The 21,818-nt window shown below is 44.4% G+C and overlaps 1 protein-coding gene across 4 annotated transcripts; it reads left to right on the top strand.

Annotated features, from left to right (window-relative positions):
- Positions 1-1,823: 1,823 nt before the first annotated feature.
- NOG (noggin) lies at positions 1,824-21,462 on the top strand. Of its 4 annotated transcripts, none has more exons than XM_068913934.1 (2): positions 1,824-1,865; positions 19,742-21,462. In XM_068913934.1, the coding sequence occupies exon 2, from the start codon at positions 20,200-20,202 to the stop codon at positions 20,869-20,871; it is 672 nt and encodes a 223-aa protein (XP_068770035.1). In that variant the 5' UTR covers positions 1,824-1,865; positions 19,742-20,199; the 3' UTR covers positions 20,872-21,462. The 4 variants fall into 4 exon arrangements, with proteins under 4 accessions (XP_068770035.1, XP_068770032.1, XP_068770033.1 ...); XM_068913931.1 differs by lacking the exon at positions 1,824-1,865 and adding an exon at positions 19,049-19,206; XM_068913932.1 differs by lacking the exon at positions 1,824-1,865 and adding an exon at positions 19,058-19,206 and having other exon boundaries at positions 19,739-21,462.
- Positions 21,463-21,818: the final 356 nt, after the last annotated feature.

Below are 21,818 nucleotides of genomic sequence, written 5' to 3'. Positions count from 1 at the left end.
GAGCGGAGCTGCCAGCACGAGGGGGGCCCTCCCGCTCACTGCGCCTGACCTCCCATCAGGAGAGGTGCTGGTGTGTTCCTTCGTGAACTACTAGGGCTCTTTCATTGCGCCTGACCTCCCATCACGAGTGCTACCAGGGATCCAGCTTCAACTACTGGGAGCTTAACCCTGGCACAGATCCAACATATAGAGTTATACGCTGCTTGTCTCCAGATGTAAGATGCACCAAGTGTAAATTCATGTGCGACAGGCTCAGCTGGAGAGGGCTGTTTCAGGTACTCTTTAAAAGCAGCCACAGCGTGCTGCTGACTTTTCACTGTGTCTTATAAAGGTGGATGTACCCCTGTGCAATTTGCAGCCGTCCCATATCTTTTTATTTGGATAGATGTGTATAACCAACATCTCAATATGTGCTATTGGTGCTAGTCTGAATCCACATTCTGAAACTGCGCTTTTGCATGACTACAGATACATGCTCATGACTTGAGCCATCCCGACTCCAAAGCCTGTTCCCACAGACGGTATTTAGATAAGTAAGACACTGCTGTGCTGTGGGCCTCAGGGAAGTGTGGAGGAAGCATGTAAACAACTGCAAAGCACGGAACATGCCTTACTCTGTCTTATGTTCTCGGAGAAGCTGAATTTTACAAAACACCACTACAGGGGTTGGCAGTTTCACTTCAGTTATGTCAGCTTCTGCTGTTCAGCCTTGAAGAGCTCCACTTCAGCGCAGGTGGCTAACGCAGTAGTGATCTCCTCTTCCCGCCCTGTACTTCTGCGCTGTGCTGTTTTGTTCAAAGTATCAGGAAAGTGAGCCAAAGGCCATCCTCACTGAGGAAAGCCCTTCGTCGATTCCAGCAAGCTCTGAGCTCAAGTCTTATTTACTGACCGCTTCCTACCCTGTTTTTTTTAAATATATATACTGCATATCTTAAATAACCAATTCACCCATCACACCAATCTAATACGCCTGGAGATAACACAAAGGAAGAATCATTTTCTGTGCAAAGAACAATAGGTTATTTTTACCAACTTAAATCAATATATCCTTACCAAGTCCCACAGTTTGCTAATACAAATGCACACTGGGTCAGCTCCACAGCACAGGTTATGCGGATAAATGCCTTAATGGACTGAAGCCTCAGCTGCTGCTGCGACGACAGGAGCACCCACCAGCAGGGGAAAAACCTGTTTTCTCTTGAGGGTCAGGCGGGACCTCCAGATACGAGCCACACGTTCACACACACCAAAAAGGAACACAAAAAATCTGCTGCGTTTCACCTTTACTGCCCAAATGTCGCAGCCGTGCCAAGCTTCCCTTAAAAAAAAAAAAAAAAAAAAAAAGTGGTCTCACCGGCTACAGACGATCGCGTTGTCCCCGGGATCAGAGCCCGGGGGGAGCGCCGCGCCGCGCCGCGCCGCGCCTCAGCCTCGCCGCGCCCGCGCACGACCCTTCCCGCCTCAGCGCGGCCGCGCGTGCTTCCCGCCTCGCCTCAGGCTCAGCCGCGCGCGACGCTTCCCGCCTCGCCTCAGGCTCAGGCCCGCCCAAAATGGCGCCCGCGGCTGCTGCGCGGCGCCCTCTCCTGGGGAGCCTCAGGTAAGGGCGGCTGCCAGCCCGGGAGCCGATGTGCTCCACGGCGTGGCTTCGCCTGGTGGAGGTCCTAATCTGAGGACCTGTAAACGAGTGGAGTGAAAAAAAAAAAAAAAAAAAAAGCCTTCTGGTGTTTTCCAGAGCCTCCGAGCTGCTAGCGGTGATGTTGCCACCGGTGCTGCCCTCAGGAAATGGCGCCTCACTGCCAAAACTCTGTCCGCGTGGATCTCTTCCTCCTCGCTAACCACCGATGGTCATCGCTGCCTCCTGCCAGGTAGTTACCGAGCTTGGGAGGGCTGGGGTGAGCCAGGGCCCCCGAGGGGAAGGGGGACAGAAACGTCGGCTGGGCGGCGCGCCCGGCTCCCCCTCACGGAGCCCTGTCGGGACTGAACCCCCAGCGCGGCTTGCGGCCGGCGCCCCTCGGCCGCTACCCAAAGGAGCTGGGCCCTGCACTCCCCGGCTCCTGCACGCCTAGGGGTTGTGCCCAGGGGGATCTGCGAGAGGTAATACAGAAAAGCACAGCTATCACCTACAGCCTTAAATTCACCACACAAGGGTCTGCATCTCGCCTTGGAAACACTGTAGGGGTCTGCAAATCAAAGGAGATGGAAAACCGGGGTGCTAAGTCATTAGGAAACACCTGATGTGCAAGAACATTGAGGCGTAGGCCCGCCTGGATGGGGTATCTCGACAATCGGGGTAGCTTATGTGTCTTCTGCGTTGAATGGCCCACTGCAGCGTGGTTTGTATACGCGTTCTTGGCACAGTGAAACCCATAACGATTACTCTGATTGCATCACCACAGGTTTCTGAGTGACTCCGAACTTGACATGCATATTTTAAATCTCCCCTGCTGTTGCTGATAATTTATTCCATATTTATCGTATTACTTAGTACTTGCAAATGGATTTTTTTTAAGACTGTAAACATTAATTAAATTAAATAGCCGTAGCCACAGCAGGCCAAACTCATCTCTGACCCTTAATGCTATTGTAGTCCATAGCTTTAATGGTCAGGATGAATTTGGCTATGTTGACTTTCCCCCTACGTTAATCTATTGTACTCGAAAAGAAACGGAGCTTTATCTTCTTCTGTTCAAGTTCAGATGACCTTTCTGTTGTTAAGCCTCATGTTAGCGTTGGGCCCTAGGGATTCTTTGAACAGATACTGCTCTGATTTTCAAAATATGAGGCTACGATAACTGTATTATAGTTTGTATCTTATGTTTATCATCTATTTATATTTTAACAATTCCGGACTTATTCAAAGACCACAGTTGTCACGATATGTGCCAATGTCAAGGGGTTCTCCTTTCTTCCTTTTTATGTAAGAATGTACATAAAAAATAAAAGGCTTGAGGCAACAAGCTCTTCAAGCCACATTTACTCAGCAGGAGTTTGTATGGTAATATTTTTCCCTGAAGTAAATCTTGGCTAACTCCCACAATATCTGAAGTAAAAGGCAACTCAGAAGGAAATTATCTCATGCATCCTCCTCCTGCATTTTGCAGCCGTCATATCCACCTCAGCTGTCTGTCAGTATTGCATCTTTAATATCCATTTGATAAAATGATATTTAAAGTAGAATAGTTATAATTTATGAAAAGAATATCCTTTACTCACCTGCTGATAACTTTCACTTTGGAGCAGGTGCTGTAGGGCCCACTAATGAGCAAGCTGATGAGAGGTCCGTTGTTCTTTGTGACAGGAAACTTTATTATTTCACTTTTGCCGTGTTCCATGTTATTTGCTAAATCAGTTCACAGAAAATCAGTTCAAACAATGAAAAAAAAATTTTGGCTTTGGCAATTTACTTTAAAACAAACTGACGATTCGTTTCAGCATCCCCTGAAGTCATGATAGCTGGAGAGAACTCCCAAGCAGATAATAGTCTAGTTTTCAGTTTCCATGTTAAAAATCTCATTTGAAGTGGCAAACGAGTGTCTTTCACTGGTGTCTTTCTTGCTAAATGTCTCTTCTATTTGTGGTTTAATCAATTATTTTAACTTAGATTCTACACCAAATTATCAGATTTACCACACACATTAATGCATTAGTGATGCAAGTAGTAAAGCGCTTCGTCCAATTCTGATAGTCAGACTGCAGAAAGGTTCAGAAGGGTCAGTAAAGATTTATAATCATCCAGGGATTGAGAAACATACCTTAGAGCAAGATACTTAAGGAACTCTTTCTAGTTCTTTTATCCAAGAGGCAACCAAGAGCTATTAGCTCCTATTCAGTATGTATGTTCATGAGGAGGATGCTTCAGATTATACAGGAGTCTTTAAATTGAAAAGAAACTGCATTGTGATACCCAGTGGCTGGACACTAGAGAAGTTTTGAGTGGGATTAAAGACCAAAATGTATCAGTGAGAACAATTAACCATTGGAGAAACTTGCCTAAAATGGACATGCGTCCTTTGCACTGAACTCCCTCTCTAAATTCACTTTTCTCATCAGATATGAAAAAAAAAGGAAATGCTTCCCCCCCACCACCACTTTTTGGCAGGTAGGGAAAAAGAGAAAATGTAACTTACGATAAACTTTAAAAATAATATTTAACACATATACCATAAGATAAGTATAGCACAGCAAGTATTCCCAAGAACAATTTTATGAGGAGCTGTGTTCTCAAAATAGGTTGTATTTGGCCCTATTCATGCATTATTCATGTGCACATTTATTTCTGTGAAAATAGAGGAAAATGAATAAAGATGAAGTCATTAAAAGAAAAATCAATTCAGGTGGTCACACTTCAGCCCAAGTGTCAGATTTTCTTTTTTTAAAGGTTATATGCAAAGTTACATGAAAAGCTCATGAATGAATTGAACTTTGCCCCATGAAAATGTTTCTTGTATTGGGGTGTACGTTAAATTCAGAATTATCTGTTGAATACTTTTTCTGAACCGGATGGTATAGGATAGCAATTCCCCTCTTTAATGTGAAATTTGTGAAAATGAAAACAATTGTCACCTTTTGCTTGTTAACTCCACCGTTTACATTTGGTATATGTATTTGCAGCATACGTTGGGCTATTCTTGCTGGTGTAAATCTTAACGTCTCGCATGCTTTAATTCACACAGAATTATTTCAGTCAACACTGTTAGCTAGTCTAAATAGCCTGCATGTTAATAGTTGCTGGAATGAAACATAGTTCACACTTCACAGAATGGTGGCACATGAAGGTTGGCAGTTTATTACTAGCTTCGTATTTCGTGAACTTTGGTAAGGCACAGTAACTGCCCTTTTGTAATGCAAATCAACAACTTTGGAAAAAATGGTGCTGTTGGGCTGTGCCCATTCTTCTGTTTCCTTTCTGTCCCTGTCCTAGTCTACTGGCCCTGACACTTTGGAAAATACTGCAAAGAGAACTGAGCAGTAGCGCGCTGACATGTCTGTGCTGCCTCGTTAGTTTGGAGGAGTGGTACGTGGTCTGATTGGTTGGAGTTTCTAAGTCCGGTATGAATGTTCCACAGACTGTGACCTTGCTGGTTTTGCACTTGCCCATCTCTATATGGGAGCATATCCTTCAGTTCTTTGTGCTGGTTCTGTTCCAGTCAACAGCGGGAGAACCTATCCTTCCGCTGAGACTTGTGGGAAGGACATTGAAAAACTATTGGTGGTTTGAGTGATCGTGACTTAAATCTTCCTGCCTGAGCAAATACACAGCTCTGGCTTTATCCCATATCCTCTAGCCTGGCAAGAAGGCACAGGTTGAAAGTGCAAATAAGCATACTGTGATGATGTTTTTGTGTGAATTGATGGGTTCAGGCAAAAACACCTGTAGGAGAACTAAGACTACAAAATAAATAAATTGGGACTTTGTGCATCCAGTTTCACTGGAAACGAAGTTTAGCCAGAACTTCACCTTTTGGAAGAAGTGAAGAATACTGGAATTTGAATTTCCCCAATAGGAGTGTTGGTTCTGGGAAGTGAACACAGATAAGACTTGCTTTTTGGGATTCACTTTGGAGGCAGTAGAGGCTGGAAGAACCAAGCCAATAGTGAGTGCTTTAGCAAATCGCGTCATTGCCCTTTTAGTTCTCTAGGGTAATCCGTTTCCTTAGGCTGTGTGACTGTATATAGCAATACATCTTTAAGTACTTCCCTGATGGTTTTGAATATTGGCTCATTCTCTTCTTAGGATGCTCTTCTTGCCTGTGGGCAGATTTATAAATTAGCTCCTGAGGTTTGTTTTGCCAATGTGATTTCCTGAAACATGCTTAAGCTTAGAAGATATTTAGTCGGTATCTTTGTCTCTTTAAAGACATTCAGCTATGATATGTTGCTCTTATTATTAGCTTTTGGCTTTCATAAAAGCTCATAAAAGCCTGTTGACCAGTAGATTTGCTTCTGCGATAAAGACCCTCTCTGATTGCTATAAAGACTGCCTGCTTGCTAACCACGTACTGTTTGTCAAGGTGTCTCTTCTTCCCTAATTCAAGTTCATCAGCAGCACCCTATTAGCAACAGTAAACAGTTAAATAGCTAAGTGTCTGTTCAATGAGTGGCCTGCCAAGCTACCAGTGCAGCATATTTTTGTAAAGAAATACGCAGTTCAACTTGTGGTGGCCATTGAGAAGCTGAGCTGCAAAAACATCAACACCACAAGGACACAATATTTTTCTCCTGATTACAACATGCTCATTTATTTTGGAATTCTTATGCCAGCTGAGGACTACAGGGCAGTGACAGTAGAAGAGTTGTCCAGGTGCCAAGGAAAAGAGAGAACTGTATATGTGCTCCTGTTCTGAAATGGTGGAGAGTAGCGAGAAAGGCTGGATAGTTATTTGAAAGAATGCATTTCTATAAACACTTTCAAGGCCGTCCACTGATTGCTCCTGCAGAAGATACTAACAATACTTTAAAAATTCATCTGGTTTCTAAATCCTTGGGTCTTGCTGTTCATTTGAAGAGAATGCGGAGATCTGAAGACTCGGAACAACTTTTCTTTTAAAATTAAAATACATGCTTACCTTTCAAATTAGCTGTGAAAGCCATCACATAATAAGGTATTTGTGGTAGGAGCACTCCTTACAGCGTGTATTCATAGTACCTGACAGACAGTGGGCTCTAATATCTGACTAGGTTGCCCCACAAAGAGTGAAAAATAACTAAAATAGAGATGTCATTTTATGTTATATGGAAAACTCAAATCAGCCTATCTTTCTGTAGCATATGTAGGACAGGTTTTTTTTACCTCTTAGTGTGTCATTATTTGTGTTTGAAGGTAACCTCTCCAGCACTCAGCATTATTTAAATCTTTTGGATTCAGTGGTGGTTCGTAGCACTAACTTTTTGAAAATTACTGCGTTCATCAAAACGTATGGAGCATAAACCATATAGCTTAGTGTGTAGGCTGTACAGATTTTTTATGGTGTTCTTATCACAGCATCTAAAGTTTTCACTTTTTATTTATTAAAAAAAAATTGAGCCAAGTATAGGTGTGCTGACGCAAAGGCTGGTACACTGTTTCATTGTCTTTCTTCCATCATATCCATCTGTTACCTCTTGTCCTTAACTTATGCTATAAACTTCTCTGGGGGTAGGGAGTGTCTTTTTCTTTTGTATTTGTACAGCGCCAAGCATAGTGGGTCCATTTCCAAGCTTTTAGATACTATGATAATATAAATAATAAATCTTTAGAAGGATGTATATTTTTGTCTTCACAGTATCATCATGGGTGTGATGTCACTTTATAGCTGGAGAACTCAGACGTAGGTCGTCAACAGTCAAAATTATCGAGTCTCCCCTAATTGTGGGTGCTTACTCATGCCACCTAAGAACTGATATTTCATATCAGTACTTTATATGTTCAAAGCACAGCTCCAGTTGGCTTGAATTGCAGCTGTTGTAAATGCATGCCCTACTATGAATGGAGTCCCAATTGAGGCTGCATAGCTTAACCATCGTAGAAAATGAGGCATATACATTAAGTGGCCACCTGTGGAAAGTTTTCAGTGGCTTATGCACCACTGCTGGGATTCTTGGGCAGAACACACTGAGCAAATTCGTTTTTCTGGGGTGATGTTCAGTTCCCGCAAGTGTTGTCCTTATCTTGCAATCCTCTGCTTCATTCACTACTCGCCATCTAATTGTTGTAACAAATTGAAGAGTCTGATTTCTGTAACAGTCTCCTTCACAGGGTATCCTTTGTCAGGTGCAAGATCAGTGAGCTCCAAAGAGGAAAAAGCAGTTCCACCTGCTGACTAGAGGAAGAAGTCCAAAGAGGAAAAAATGTCATTTGCTTATGTAGTGAAAAGCCGTAGCATCAAGTATGAGAACAACTCTAGCTGGAAGGCTATTTCTCAGACACTAATAGCATGTGATAGAAAATGAATCATTATCAAAAATGTGTTTCCTCTATTCTCACACCAGTGCCCTTCAGCTTTATTCCCTTACGTACCACATTTTTGGCTGAAGGTGGCTGAAGGTACTCTATATCCAGGCATGTTATTTAAGAAATAGTGATTATTCAGATGACATAGTGAGAAGCCCTTCAAAAGCAGCAATTAAGTTAAATTTAGAAGACTGCTTCTAAACTAAATTTTGTCCTTGCTTACTTTGAGAAGTAGTGCAAAGAGCACCTGGATTTCACAGCGTTATGCAGCTATTCTCTTTAGCTAAAGTTCTTATTCGTTCATGTTTGTTTGCCAGTTGATAAGGCCACTAGCATCAGTGTGGAGCTTTGTCATTGCCTTTCATGCAGCTGTGATTTGGCACTCTCTTTCTGATTGGTCACTAACTTCCATTCTAATGAAATTAGAAGATTGTCATGAAATCCGTGAAGCCGTGTGGCCTATCCCTGCCAACATCTTACAGTTCTAAAAGATAGGAACCTGTCCTTAGCAGGGAAAAGTGGAGCCCTCTTCTCAGTTTTGCTGTTTTGTGACCTTGGGCAAGCCAGTTCTGCGCTCTGTCTACTTTTATCTACTCACCTTTTATTTGTGTAGTCTACTGAGATGATACAGAATTCAGAGCTTGAACTGCCCTTAAGCATAGATGTGTAATATCTACTGCAAAGGGATTCTGATTGCAGCGACAATGCTGCACACTGTACTAACACCCACCTAATGCATTTAGCTGTAAAAACAAAGCGAACAACTGACAGAAGAAGCTGACCTCAGCAGAATAATCACTGAGCAAGTGTTGAGTATACATATCAGGATGCAGAAAACAGACATGTCCACCAGTTTGTATGAAATCTGCTGGATTCTCTCCCTGGAATCTCTGATAAATCTCTGTCAAACCACGGTTGTCCTCGTAGACTAATGTATATGCGTTCACAATGTTCTGAAGGTTTTCAGAGCAGCCTTTCAACAAGAGGCCATTATTTTGCTGAGTTCGTACGTCTACAGTACAACACTCTTCCCTCCTTTCAGAGAAGGGCTTATTTCCCCAGTGCCTCATCAATAACATAGTTTGAGCCAATCAAATCAAGTAGGTGTCATCGTAACCAGCATCTTGGGTGTCACAGCAGGGCTTTCAAAGCACTATCTGGACTTGAGAAATCTGAATTCAGTCTCTGATTCTGTCACAGAATAATGGCGCCATCTCAGGTGGTGACTGGCTGCTCCCGTATTGGGAATGAGCCGCTCAGCCCAGCTATCTGGATCCAAGAGGGCTGGGTAAGAGTCAGGACAGCAGCAGTTGGCGTGGGCCTTGGGTGAAGGAATGAAACAGGGCTCTCTAACTAGGCTGCCGTGTTCATTTCCAGCTGTTCCGTATCACAGCTAAGTGCCTGGCTCTTCCCTCTGCACACACTAATTTCACCACTGGTTTGAGCAAGCGTTGTGTCCTGTTCCTACCGACTTAATAAACATGGCCTATGCCAGGATAGCGATGCAGTGACAGGAATCTGGAAGGAAGCTGTTCTCTGGATAGGTTTTTCCTCTTGGAGATGAGATTGGCATTGCTAGTGCTCAGTAGCAGCATCCCTTTTCTGGATATCTGTGCGTGCATGCATGCACATGCGTCTGCTGTCTTTGGGTATGCTTTTTAAGCAACTGAACAAACAAAGAACTAAGGGAATCAAGACGCCTGTTTGCTTGTAGTAGTTGTGGTCTTTTGGAAGGCTCTGTTGCCCATTAAAAGTCATGTGAACTTTTTCTGTCACTTCTCAGGGTTCTGGAATGAAGCCTTTCTCAATGTCAGGATCTGAACTGCAGGATCAGGCTCTTACCTTGAAAATATATGCATTAAATGCCTAATATCTTATCTATATAGCTGTTGAACTAATCAATAAACACTTTACTAGTTATAGTTATCCTTCCAAGCTGAAGGATCAAGCACCACTGGCATTCAAAAGGTTGAATGATTTGCCCCAGCTCATGCTTGTGAATAAAACTGACATCTATGAGATGGAAATTTTCAGCTCTTTTCTTAATTTGCTACAGGAAAGATTTATCAGACGGAGGTGAAGTCTTTGACCCGGTTTTATCCTGCTGGGGTCTTGCTGAACGCCTTTACAAGCTGCAGAGGGAAAGGAGGAGTCCCAAGCGCTGATGTTGTCAGGTATCTCTTACTCTCCCAGTTGCAACCCTGACACCCCAGCAATCTGATGAGGCTTTGGGATATATCACTGGCTCTGCATTTCAGCCTGTGCAGCCACATCTGACACTGCGCTTTTGCAGGACTGGTCGGAGGCTTCTGCAGGCCCGGTCTTGGGGCGTGCCTTCTCCTGCCTGGCAGGTAGCGCTGAGGAGGCTGGGGAGGCTGTTTCTTTGGAAGCCTGCAGCACTGTGTGTTTCAGGAAGGCACCTGGAGGCATGCAAGGAGCTGTCAGGGGTGAGAGGAGCCCTGGGAAGGCTGCTGCCAGCTGTAGCCTGAGCGGCTCTGCCAGCTCCCGGGGCAGCTCCCGGGTACCTGTGCTGAAAGGAAGCGGCAGGACAGGACCGGGGGCCAGCAGCGCCCGGGGGGCTGCTGGGGCCAGTGGGCCCAGCCAGGAGGGCTGAGTTCAGCCCAGCTGAGGGCTCTGCGCTGTGCAGGGTGCCGGCAGTTCGCTGGTCTGGGGGCAGGGCGGCTGTCTATTTTTAGTGAGGGTTTTATAGAGTGGATCCCTGCGGTCTGGCTCCACACTGAAATATTGTCCTAGTCTCAATGACATAAACACAGGGCCAGCCTGTGATCCTGGCGCCAGCTTCAGCTTAGGGAATGTGAATGAAAGTACCAGTGGGGTCCAGGCAAGAAGGAGAAGAAAAAAATCTCGACTGTAATTACAAATAAATCCCAAACCCTTTCGCTCTCATGGCTCACTTAGTACGGCAAATAGCCTCTGATTCTCTACACATAAGTCCCAGCTTAGTTACCGACAGATCTACCAAGAGGCAGTTAATGGAATAATGACTAAGGGAAGCTTAGGGTAATTTACAAACAGTTCCTGGTGCTGGAGGGTGATCGCCCCCACCTTGCCCCCTGCCCCACTCTGTTCAAGTCATGCAGCAGGAAGCCACTGGGCAAGACCTAAGTCTTGATACACAAGGGCTTATTAGGTTGGTAGGGAAAGGCTGTTTGTTTGTTTATTTATTTATTTATTTATTGAAGAGATCTAACACAGAGTGATGACAGGCAGACTTTGATACCTGGAGCTGACATGTCCTCCTGAAGAGAGTGATCTGGGCTAGAGTCTGCAGAGCAAGGTTATTCTTACCTCTCTTTCGATCAGAAAAGTGGGGCAATCTTAACTAAAAGTGGCATAAAAAGCCACCTCTGTTGTGAGACACTTTAAATCAACAGTGTTACTTTTGCTTCTTTTTCTGTCACAAAGGCATATCTCTTCTTTGAATCACTTGTCCAAGTCTGTTTCAATACATAATATTTGAGTTGACGTGCTCAGTTTGTTTACAAGAGTTAGCCCTCTCATTCAAAGTATAAAAATGCTCGTGGAACTTCCAGAGAGGTCACAGCAATTCTCTTTTTTGTTTAGTTTTGATCTTTTTATAAATAAAACACAGTAGTTTTTCCAAAGACACGCTGTCCTACCAAGAATAGGAGTAACAGCAAGGCTATTCCTACCTGGAAAGCAGTTGCACATGCATGCCTGTGCGCACACACATACATACACATATGTGGACAGAGAACAAATCCAAAGAATGGTTAAAAAAAAAAAAAAAGAAAAAAGTCCTTATCAGTGATATCTTATTGGACAGCTGATATGTTTATTGTGAAAACGACTGCTTTAAAAGGTGATATAACTTCAGAAGGCATGCTAAAGAGTGAGAGTATTCAGTTGAAATGTCATTATTTCAGTCTTGCTTGGAAGAAAACAACGTGAAGACCAAGGTGTATGCATGAAAGTCTAGCTGATTGTTAGTCCTATGATGGGTGATTATTCCTACTGTGCCGCCTTAGACTTTCCAAGTGTCTGTGCTAAAAGGAGGACTATTATCCTCTGATAATAGTCACTTGGGAATATTTTTGAATGAAAAAAAAAAAAAACTCCTCACCCAGGTTTATCAAAGGAAATTGATTATGCATAAGAGATGTTTTGCTGTGAGCGTAAGTAGTAATTTGTGACCACTTCCTTCTTTGCTGTGGAGATGTTTGTCTCTCACTCCTACTATACCCTGCGTCAATTCTCTTTTAGAAGTGGTGCTGGTGTGGCTTGTTGCGCTGTACCCAAGAAAAGCTCTAAAAGCTTTTAACTCTATCCTGTAATTGATGTGTTGTGTAAACTGCAATAAAAGAAGGATATTAAATATGTCCCCCCCTCTTTTCTAATGAGGATGAATAAACACACCCAAGATGTAACTGTAGATATAAGAAAAATAAAAGCAGCTGGGGGGCTTCTGAGACATTGTTTGTCTTGAAAGTGATGAGAAGAGGCACCATCAAAAGACTTGTTTTACTACAGTCATGCTTCATTATGGGGAAGGGGAGTGTGGAGAAGGGGAGGGGTGGGGGTTCCCTACGTGACTAGGTTGCCAGAAGAGAGAACCTAACTCGTTTGCATGGCCTAATTAATCCCTGAACCCAGTCAAAGCCTGAGTCAGAGGAAGAGAGCAAATGTCAGACCTGTGTCTGGGAAGCCTAGATTCATTATTTTACTCGCTTGGGTCCCTTTGCCTTCACAGGCAAAGGCTTGAAACTCCCAAGCCAAAGACATGCATCCCAGAGATTCATATTGAACATCAGCAGGTTTGGGATCAGTCTCCTTTGTGTCTGCTCCTGGATTTGAATTAATCATATACCCCCATAAGTATGCCTGTTTCATCATTTGGGAGAGAAAGTAGCAATCATTCCACTCGCTGTTAAAGGTACAAGTTTCTTTGAGAATTATCCTATTGAACACACAGCCTTTCACAGCCAGCCCAGTCATTATGAACTCATGTTTTGTGACATTTTGTGACGGCTGCAAAGATAAGACTGGCTAATGTTATGCGCGCAAGTCTGACTGATCATTGTGATCTACTTCTTTTTGAAGATATCAGGTTCCCTAAAGGGATGAAGCATAAGAAGCAGGAAAGAAGTGATAAATACAAAACACTGAGGCAAGGCATGTAAGATAAACTGATATGCAGTTTAATTTTGTTCTAGTTATTAAAGCTCCTTCATCTTTGCAGATTTTCTAGTCCGAACAGATTTAAACAATGTCTAATAATACAATGATTCCCAGTTTGTGGGGCCTTACTTTACTGTCTTTACTCCTGAAGCAAACTACAGTCAGGAGTTGGTTTATATATTAGGCTAAATCCTGCTTTTTTTTTTTTTTTAACTCTATGGCAAAAATATTTCTTCTGAGCACCAAGTGAAGCCATTCTAGATTTGGCCAGTAGTTTCCGAATTAGGTATATTTGTGATCCTGCTCCTTCTGGCTCTCTGGTCAGGATTAGACCCTGCCTTTGGGATTTTGTGCCTCCACAAAACCTCTCGGAACATTTTGCATCTGAGGCAACGCTTACTGAGTGCAGGGAACCTGAGGGCTCAGGGCTTAGCTGATAGAAGTACTTTTAAAATAAGTTTAATTTGCCTTCATTCATAACCAGAAGACTAAATATGATGTAATCGGATTTATTTTTTCCTCCTCACCCCCACTGGAGCCAGGAAAATTAAGTAGTTGAGAGAAAAGAGGTTGTCATTTTCAGTCAAGCAGCTATTCATCAAGTAGCATTAGACAATTAGCAATAAAACATTTCAAGGGCTCCATTGGTGCTAAAAGGGTGAGAGGGTCTTTTTAAATATCAGAGGTGGGAAATGTTATGTATCAGGGTTATTCAGTAGCTGACATCAATGAATCACTCATATGCACACAGGGCTTGATTGGGGGTGGGGGGTGATTGCTGTATTTTTTGACTTCATTGAATCTCTGTCATTCAGTTGTCTTTAGCATTTTATAAAAAGAGAATAATAAAAACTTAGTTTATCTCAATAGATGTTTATCTTAATAAGCTGGCTGGCAAAAAAAGCATAAATACTTTCCTACTTGTCATGTAGTGTATATGTGTAATATATGCTGCTACGGGGAGTTTGTTTGGATAAACAATGTTGCCTGTGTGGAAATTCAAATCCCCGTCAGGAGCCATTGCTTGTAAATACAAGTGTCGTTTTTTTAACATAAAAAATGCCTTGGTTTCTGTTTCATCTTTGCCGGTTCTCCCACTGGCCTCCCTCTCTGTAGTGAATTGGTCTGCACACTGTGAGACACTCAACCAGCCTTGGTCTCTTCACTTGACTGCTGAGATGTTTATATCTGGCACAAAAAGTAGAATGGTTAGGTGGAGTAAGGGGAGGGGGGAATGTTAGAAGAGCTTTGCCTTTCCTCTCTTGCAAACCTTCTATATAAATAAATAAATAAAACTTCTGTTTAATTGCTCCAAGGGAGGTTGCAGCCAAGAGAACTCCGTTCTGAGATTCAGATTTACGGCAGAAGACACTGCTGAGAGAAAAAACGAGAGACAGAGACGGTAGAGTTCCACCTCCCATGATATATAGAGCCAAAGGGAGGTATAAATACCCACCACTTCCCGGACCCTCTTTTAAAAAAAAAAAAAAAAAAGAAGACAAACACCCAGGATCCTGTCTCTGGCTGGCTTGCAGCAAGGCGCCCTCATAAAAGCTAAGATAAACAGTTTATCAGCAGATGAATGCACAAGCCCTGGTCTAAAGACAAAAGTCTATACCTTAGGAAAAATGCAGGAGCAAGAGGCAAGTGAGCTGAGACTCAGGAAGATACAGTATTTTAAGAGCAGGAATAACATGAAATGAGCAAAATAGAGCAATTCCTTAAGGACCTTGAAAGATTTTTTTCTCTTCTTTTATAACCTTCACTTTTTTTCTTCTTTTTAAGGTAGTGGATACATTTGGCAAGCGTCAAGTCTGTTCTTTAAATACAGTTGTAGTTAGAGAAGACTAAGAAATAACTTCCTTTTTTTATTGGGGGAGGGTCTTCTTCTTTTTGCTTTTTTTATTGCTTTAATGCATCAGTCATCCTAGGATTTACTCTACTGTAAAACATTCATCCCAGAGCTTGGTTTGAAAATATATTATTTATACATCATTTATCAATGCAGATGCAAGTTCTTGGCCAAATGTATCCATCTCTTTCTCCATTCCATTGGGATTTCAAGGTAGAGCTTTCCTCTCTTTCGAATACTATTTTCTTTCCAAAGTACATGATTCATAACTGTTTTCTGTCAGAGTAGCTGATCACCTACTAGCTAATCCATTAAAACACTTATTGTGTGGTCCTTTTTGTGAATCTGGAAAGGGAAAGGGAAATGAGTGAGGTACCTTGAGGCGTGGCACTGGATTTCAAAGGTGCATTTCCCTGAATCTTTCCATTGTAAAGAATCTGGCATGAAAGCAATAAAACAGTGATTTTCTGCCTGTGGTGCATGGAGTCCTAGGGGAGGTGGCCAAGGCCTGCAATAGCAAACCACATGGATTGGGTAGATAGCTACGTGGCTATATGAACTGTATGAAATGTCTGAAAGCTCTGCATCTCCTTTAGAAGTACTTTAGAGATTCACAGTTTAGAAGGTTAAAAATTAATCCTTAAGAAGTTCCTTACAAAATTTATATGGATCTGACCAGGGAACAGGAAAGCTGGTCTAGCAGCTAGCTAAGACGTGACTAAAAGTGAATTTGGTTACCTGCTGCTTCCTATTAGTTGATTTAATGGGGAAAAAGTTATTGTGAATTTCTTCTGTGTATCCTTGCTGCTGTGAACTGAAATCAGTTCCTTTCATAATATTTTCAGAGCTGTGCCTCCAGAGTCATAAGCAAAGTAGTGCCTGCTGCATACCTCTTCTCGCCTCATCAGAGATGTGACCCTGTAGAAATGGCATCTTAGTCTTGCCCACATTGGCTTCCTCTGTGCCTTGAAAGTTGTATTTACTTTGTCTACTGAAAAAAAATCATTTTTACTACTGTCAGCACTCCAGAACCAATAAAGCTGAGGTGAAGGGAGTTGTTTTCTCCTCTGCTTCATGCACCATTGCCAGTAGAGTGACCAGCTCAGGCCTCCACGAGCTGCTGGCCTCTCTCCCTAGCCCAGGAAAGGCTGGCATCATACACAGTGTCTGGATCAGGCCCTTTACCTCTGGATTTCATTTATTGGTTTCATTGACTGTTTTCAGCAAATCCACAAATAAACCAATTTGATGGGAATCCAAATCTCTTTTTCCTCTGACCCAGAGGTTTCTGGCAGAGTTATTCCTGGGACAGCTCTTCCCCAGTCCTGCTATCAGCCATTCCACCAAGAAATTCTAGGACCACAAGTGACTTCTGTCACTTCTGCTTCCCTAGAGTCTTCACGGCCTCGCCAGGAGTTTGGTGCTCTCCGCACAGACGCTTGCGGTTTAGGAATTACTAAACCCCAGTTTGCTCTGCTCAGAATGGAAACTGTGGCCCCTAAAGCTACAGGTCACCTGTAACAGCCTCATTCCTGAAGGCTTTGCATCCAGCATATAACTTGGTTCATGAGAGTAAGGTCTCTGAGTACTTGCAGACTTAGGATCACTGTTTTGAATGTAGAATCCTAAACACACAAGTGGCATGAAGCAGACAGGACATAAGCTTTATTTTTAGACTCAGAGGCTGGTCACTAAAGAATTGTTTTCAAATGCTAGCTGAGTAAAACTGATTTTATTATTAAAAAAGAAATACAGGACATCAGGATGTAACTTCTGAAGTTTTGCTTTCTGTTCAAATACTGTTATTTTAACCTAGTATTGTTATCTGTGTCTCTGTGTTTAAACAAGGTTTAAAAATGAATACAAAAATATTTGCACTGACTTAAAGCGTACTCCCTTTTCCTGGCCTTTTTCCTTGGCCAGCGTTGCCATGTACGCAATGAAGAGGAATTGGCTCATACCAGTGGCAAGTTTTGCCAGTATCTTCATTGGGAAAAGGGGCTGATCTAACCTAATATGTGACTAATGTCATAGAATTCCTTTAGAAAGAAATAGACGTGTAGCATCAAAGATTCCCTGAAAAGAAAGAGAAAGGAGGAGTGTATCCAAGGAGGAGCAGATTCTCCATTCCTCACTCACTCAACACTGCACATGTCCATGTTTTAGTTAGTCAGAACAGCATCCCCTTACTCACAGCCCAAATAAAATCCCCCCTAAACAGTTCCAGTTCCCACAGTGAGATCAGGTTGGCTGGGCATAAGAAGATGGGGAGGGAGAAAGAGAGACGCTTCCAGAAACCATTAACTCCTTGTCAGGATTCATCAACCATCCTCACAAGATCTTCCTCCTGAAATCAGCCACATGAAACTTTTCCAAAATCTGCTCTATCAATACTGCAAAACTGAATGTTGTTGCTACAGTTGTGCGAGTAAGTTCCTAGTTCTTTATTCTTGTTCCTCAACAAAATTCAGTGCTGCCTCCAGTGCTGAGAATGTGGGCATAGGCTTCTATGTGTCAGGACACACATTCCATTGTGTCCTGCAGTGGGCAAAAAAAAGCTGTGTGAAGGAGCAAAGGAGGGATGAATAAACCCTCCCCAGCTCAGCTCAGAGATAAAGCAGCTGCTTCTATAGGCAAATTTCTAGGAGGCGGGAGCGGTGCAGACGCTGGAACAGGCCAAGACGCCCAGTGAGAACCTGAGCCAGAGGTGGCTTGCGTCCGAGTGCACTTGCTTGGTCTGTGCATACCTTTGCATGTCCAGGTCCTGCTTGTGTTCAGTTCAGCTTCAAAGTCCTAAATTCAGTAAAATGTCTGTCTTGAGTTCCTGATATGTTTCTACTCCTTGAAATTTTTTGGATCTTATTTTGAAAGATAAGTGTAGTTTCTCACTTATTTTAAAGGACCATTTGTATGCCACGTTTCAGCAATGAGCAATAGTCTTCATCACATTGTAGATGGAGGTAGAGACCTAAACTTCCAGGTAAAAAAAAAATCTAATAAAACTCCCAACAGATCCTTAAGTGACATTGTAGTAGAGTGACAATGTGTAGAGCTAGGATAAGTTTTCCTTCTTTTTATGTCATTTATTTCAGTTGTTATGTATAATATTATTTATAAAATGCCCTACATGCTCAGGAATAAAGAAAAATAAGATTTAAATTTTTCTAAGTAAAAATTTAAATTTTTACTTAGAAAGTGAAAACAGTTGAAAAAAACATAGCTAATTTTTAGAAAAGCAGCTCAGCATAGGTAATACAATCTGTATGTTACTTTCATAATGAGCCTAAATTTGAAAGGTAACGTTAAAAAAAATGCATAAATAATTTAGGTGAAATGACTAAGCTTCACACCCATTAAACTTAGGCTCCTAAGTGCCTAAATAGCCTGCAGGAATGGGATTCAAGCACTTTGGGAAATTTTACTGAAATCTTAATAGACTGTTCACCTACCCTCATAGTGTGCTGACTGTCATGCCTTCTGAAGTGCTCTTTGTGGGAGAATAATTCTGCAATTGAAGTTGCATTTAGTATCAGTTTTTAAAATTGCTTTGGGTGTTTGCTGTTGAGGTGGACTTTGTCTTTTCTATATGGACTGAGTGCTTAACTCTCAATTGTATTTCTGATAGGAAAGTCCTAGAGAACTTTAATAGCAAAATGCTAAATAAGTTTTCCTAGGAATTCACTGAAGAGTTATGACCTGCCAGAGCAATCTGCAGTCAAAACAAGCCTGCCAGGTTCCTGTGTAGAGGATCTCAGAGTCCTCTGTAGAGGATCTTATTCTCCCGTAGGCTCGGCGGGTCTGCCTGCATTGTCCGTGGAGATCTCCTACCTCCATCCCTACTGCAGTCTGTAGGTGGTGGCGCGTATTACTGTTTCTACCTGTGCTTCCTACCGTGGCCAAGTGAAGTTTATTCCAGAGGCTTTTGCACTTCCCTGAGAAATCAGGACGAAGTGCCGAGAGATGTGTTGGCTGTGCCGCCGCTTGTCGCGCTGCCCTGCCGGGCGGCGGCCCCGGCCCGGCCCGGCCCGGCCCGGCGCGACTGGGCGCGACCCGGCCCGGCCCGGCCCGGCGCGCGGCGCCGCCAGCAGAGGGCTCGCTCGGCCCGGGGAGGCGCCGGCGCTGCGGGCCGCGGCCGGCGCAGCCCCGCGCAGCCAGAGGAGGTGTCTGCCGAGTCCCCGCGGGCGGGGAGCCAGCGCGGGCGCTTAGCGGGAATTACATCACGGGCCCATGTGCGGAGCCGGGCAAACGCGTCCGCGGCAGCCAGGTAGCGCTGAGAGGAGCAGAGAGCCCGGGGGGACCGGAGCGAGGGCAGCGGCGCGGCGCCGCGCTCCTGCGCGGGGCAAGCGAGGGGGGGCGCCCTCTCCGCCGCCGCCGCAGCGCCCATGGGGTGATCGGCGTTACGGGCCGTAGCGGGGAGGCCGAGGAAGGACCCGTCACTTCTGCTCGGGGTAGCCTTGTCCTTGCGGCGGGGCGGGAAGAGCGAGGGAAGGCGCCGCAGCTCCCTCGGAGAGCAGCATCTCCCGAGACGCCGCGGGATCCGCGTGAGCAGCGGCTGCGGAAGGCGGGGGGAGGCAGCGGCGGGTCCTGCCGGCAGCCTTCCCCACCAGAGGGTGTCTGCTGGGGTGGCGAAGGGGGAAGCGAGGCTCTCCTGGAGTTTGTGGGAGTGGGGGTTGCGTTGTGTGTGTGTGTGTGTGTTTTTTTTAAGGGGGGTGGGGTGGGTTAGAAGAGAGTCTGTGGTTTCCATGGAGATGAAGCTGAAAGTGCAGGAAATTTAAAGGCTTTGGGTCCTTGCAAAGCAGACAAACTGGTGCCAACGTGCGTGGCTGCTGTTGCTGCTGAGGAGGCTGCTTTGCAAACGGCAGAGAGGAACGGGGAGGAAGAATCGGCAGCAACTTCTTCCATACGGACGGGCAGACAACGAGGAGCAGAAGCGGCAAACAGAGTTTGCAACAAAAAGAGGCATCTGCCTTTCCTGGGGAAGGTGAAAAGAAGCGGCAGCAGCAGAATTTTGGAGCGGCTCCACCAGGACGAATTTTATAGAGAAGCTTGCAAGAGAGAGCATTTGCAGGGGGCTTGTTCTCCTGGCTTATTAGGGGGCTGTCTTTGCTGGTGGTGCGGGGAGTGGAGGTGATCCCCCTTAAAGACAAGCTATTTTGGATATCCCCGTACAAGTTTTCTGATGTATTTGCTTGCACCTTCTTCCCCTGCTGTTTGGTGAACCCAGCCCCCCTCTCCCCCCCCCACCGATCTCCCAAGGATGGATCATTCCCAGTGCCTTGTGACTATATACGCCGTGGTGGTTCTGCTGGGTCTCCGGCTAGAGCAAGGCGCCTGCCAGCACTATCTGCACATCCGTCCGGCTCCCAGCGACAACTTGCCCTTGGTGGATCTAATCGAGCACCCGGACCCTATCTTTGACCCCAAGGAGAAGGATCTTAACGAGACCTTGCTCAGGAACCTCATGGGCGGACACTTCGACCCTAACTTTATGGCTATTTCCTTGCCCGAGGACCGGCTAGGAGTAGACGATCTGGCCGAGCTGGACTTGCTGCTCAGGCAGAGACCCTCGGGAGCGATGCCCAGCGAAATCAAAGGGCTGGAGTTTTACGACGGGCTGCAGCCGGGCAAGAAGCACAGGCTAAGCAAGAAGCTGCGCAGGAAGCTGCAGATGTGGCTCTGGTCCCAGACCTTCTGCCCGGTCCTATACACGTGGAACGATCTCGGCAGCCGCTTTTGGCCCCGGTATGTCAAAGTGGGCAGCTGCTACAGTAAAAGGTCTTGTTCAGTCCCAGAAGGCATGGTTTGCAAACCTGCCAAGTCCGTGCATTTAACGATCCTGAGGTGGAGGTGCCAGCGCCGGGGAGGGCAGAGGTGCACGTGGATACCCATCCAGTACCCCATCATTTCGGAGTGCAAGTGCTCCTGCTAGGACTTGCACTTACCTTTTCTGCCCCCTCTCTAGCGGACTCACGTGGACCTTTGCTGCAACAAAAATAAAAGACATTTGCTTTCTGGTTAACGTTGTAATGCACTGTAACGTGTAGGAGAATGTATATTGTGTGTATATATGGCACCGTTTTAATATACTATTAAAAGGTCAGTATTATACGTGAAATAATCAGCGTCTACTGTATTTTTAAGACTATTACCCTGATCGTTGCTAATGTATCTTTTTTTTTTTTTTTGGTATTTATATTCCAGAGAGAAGTTGCTTCGCTTTGGCGAAGTTGTTTTTTGTTGTTTTTTTTAATAAAATGATTAAAAAATAAAAACCAAACTTTTTGATAAGAAAACGTTTTAAAGCTTTTTTCCATTCTTCGGAAAGTGTGTGTGTGGGTTTTTTTTCTTATTCCTTATGGACTTTAGATTAAAAAAAACGCCTAGAGCACAATGTTATTGTAAATAGAGAGAACAGTTTGAATGACTTAATCCTATGTAAATGAAGAGTATCTGCTATTTATTCTTTATATCCTTGTAGTAAAAGTGCAGTGCAGAATTAAAGTCAACCACTAAAACACGAGCCGTTTGGATTCTGTTTGGTTTTTGGTTTGGCCACCTTCGGGGGGGCTTTCTTCTCTCTCCTCCTTGTACTCCTTGCTCAGCAGGACGTTTCTTGGTGGCCGGGGGAGGTGGGAACCTGCTCATGACTGTGTTAGAGGGGAATCTTTGGCACCTACACTGCAAAAATGCGTAGGGGATCCGGCTTTGCGTGCGGGGCTCCCCGCTTGCTCAGCCCTATGGGATCCCCCCCCCCTTAGAGCCGCTTACCTACTGCTGCCGCTTTCGCAGGGCGAGCTCGGTGGCAGCTGGTTTGGGATTTTTTTGTAACTGCTTGACATTTCATAAACAACGGGACACGTGTCTTTCACACCTACC

The sequence above is a fragment of the Struthio camelus genome, chromosome 19 (genome assembly GCF_040807025.1).
Source record: "Struthio camelus isolate bStrCam1 chromosome 19, bStrCam1.hap1, whole genome shotgun sequence".
Classification (NCBI taxonomy): domain Eukaryota; kingdom Metazoa; phylum Chordata; class Aves; order Struthioniformes; family Struthionidae; genus Struthio; species Struthio camelus.
Note: the sequence above shows the minus strand (reverse complement) of the source record. Positions and strands in the feature narration are given on the sequence as shown.

Coding starts and splice junctions, on each gene's coding strand:
- NOG (XM_068913934.1), top strand. CDS start 20,200: ATGGATCATTCCCAGTGCCTTGTGACTATATACGCCGTGGTGGTTCTG.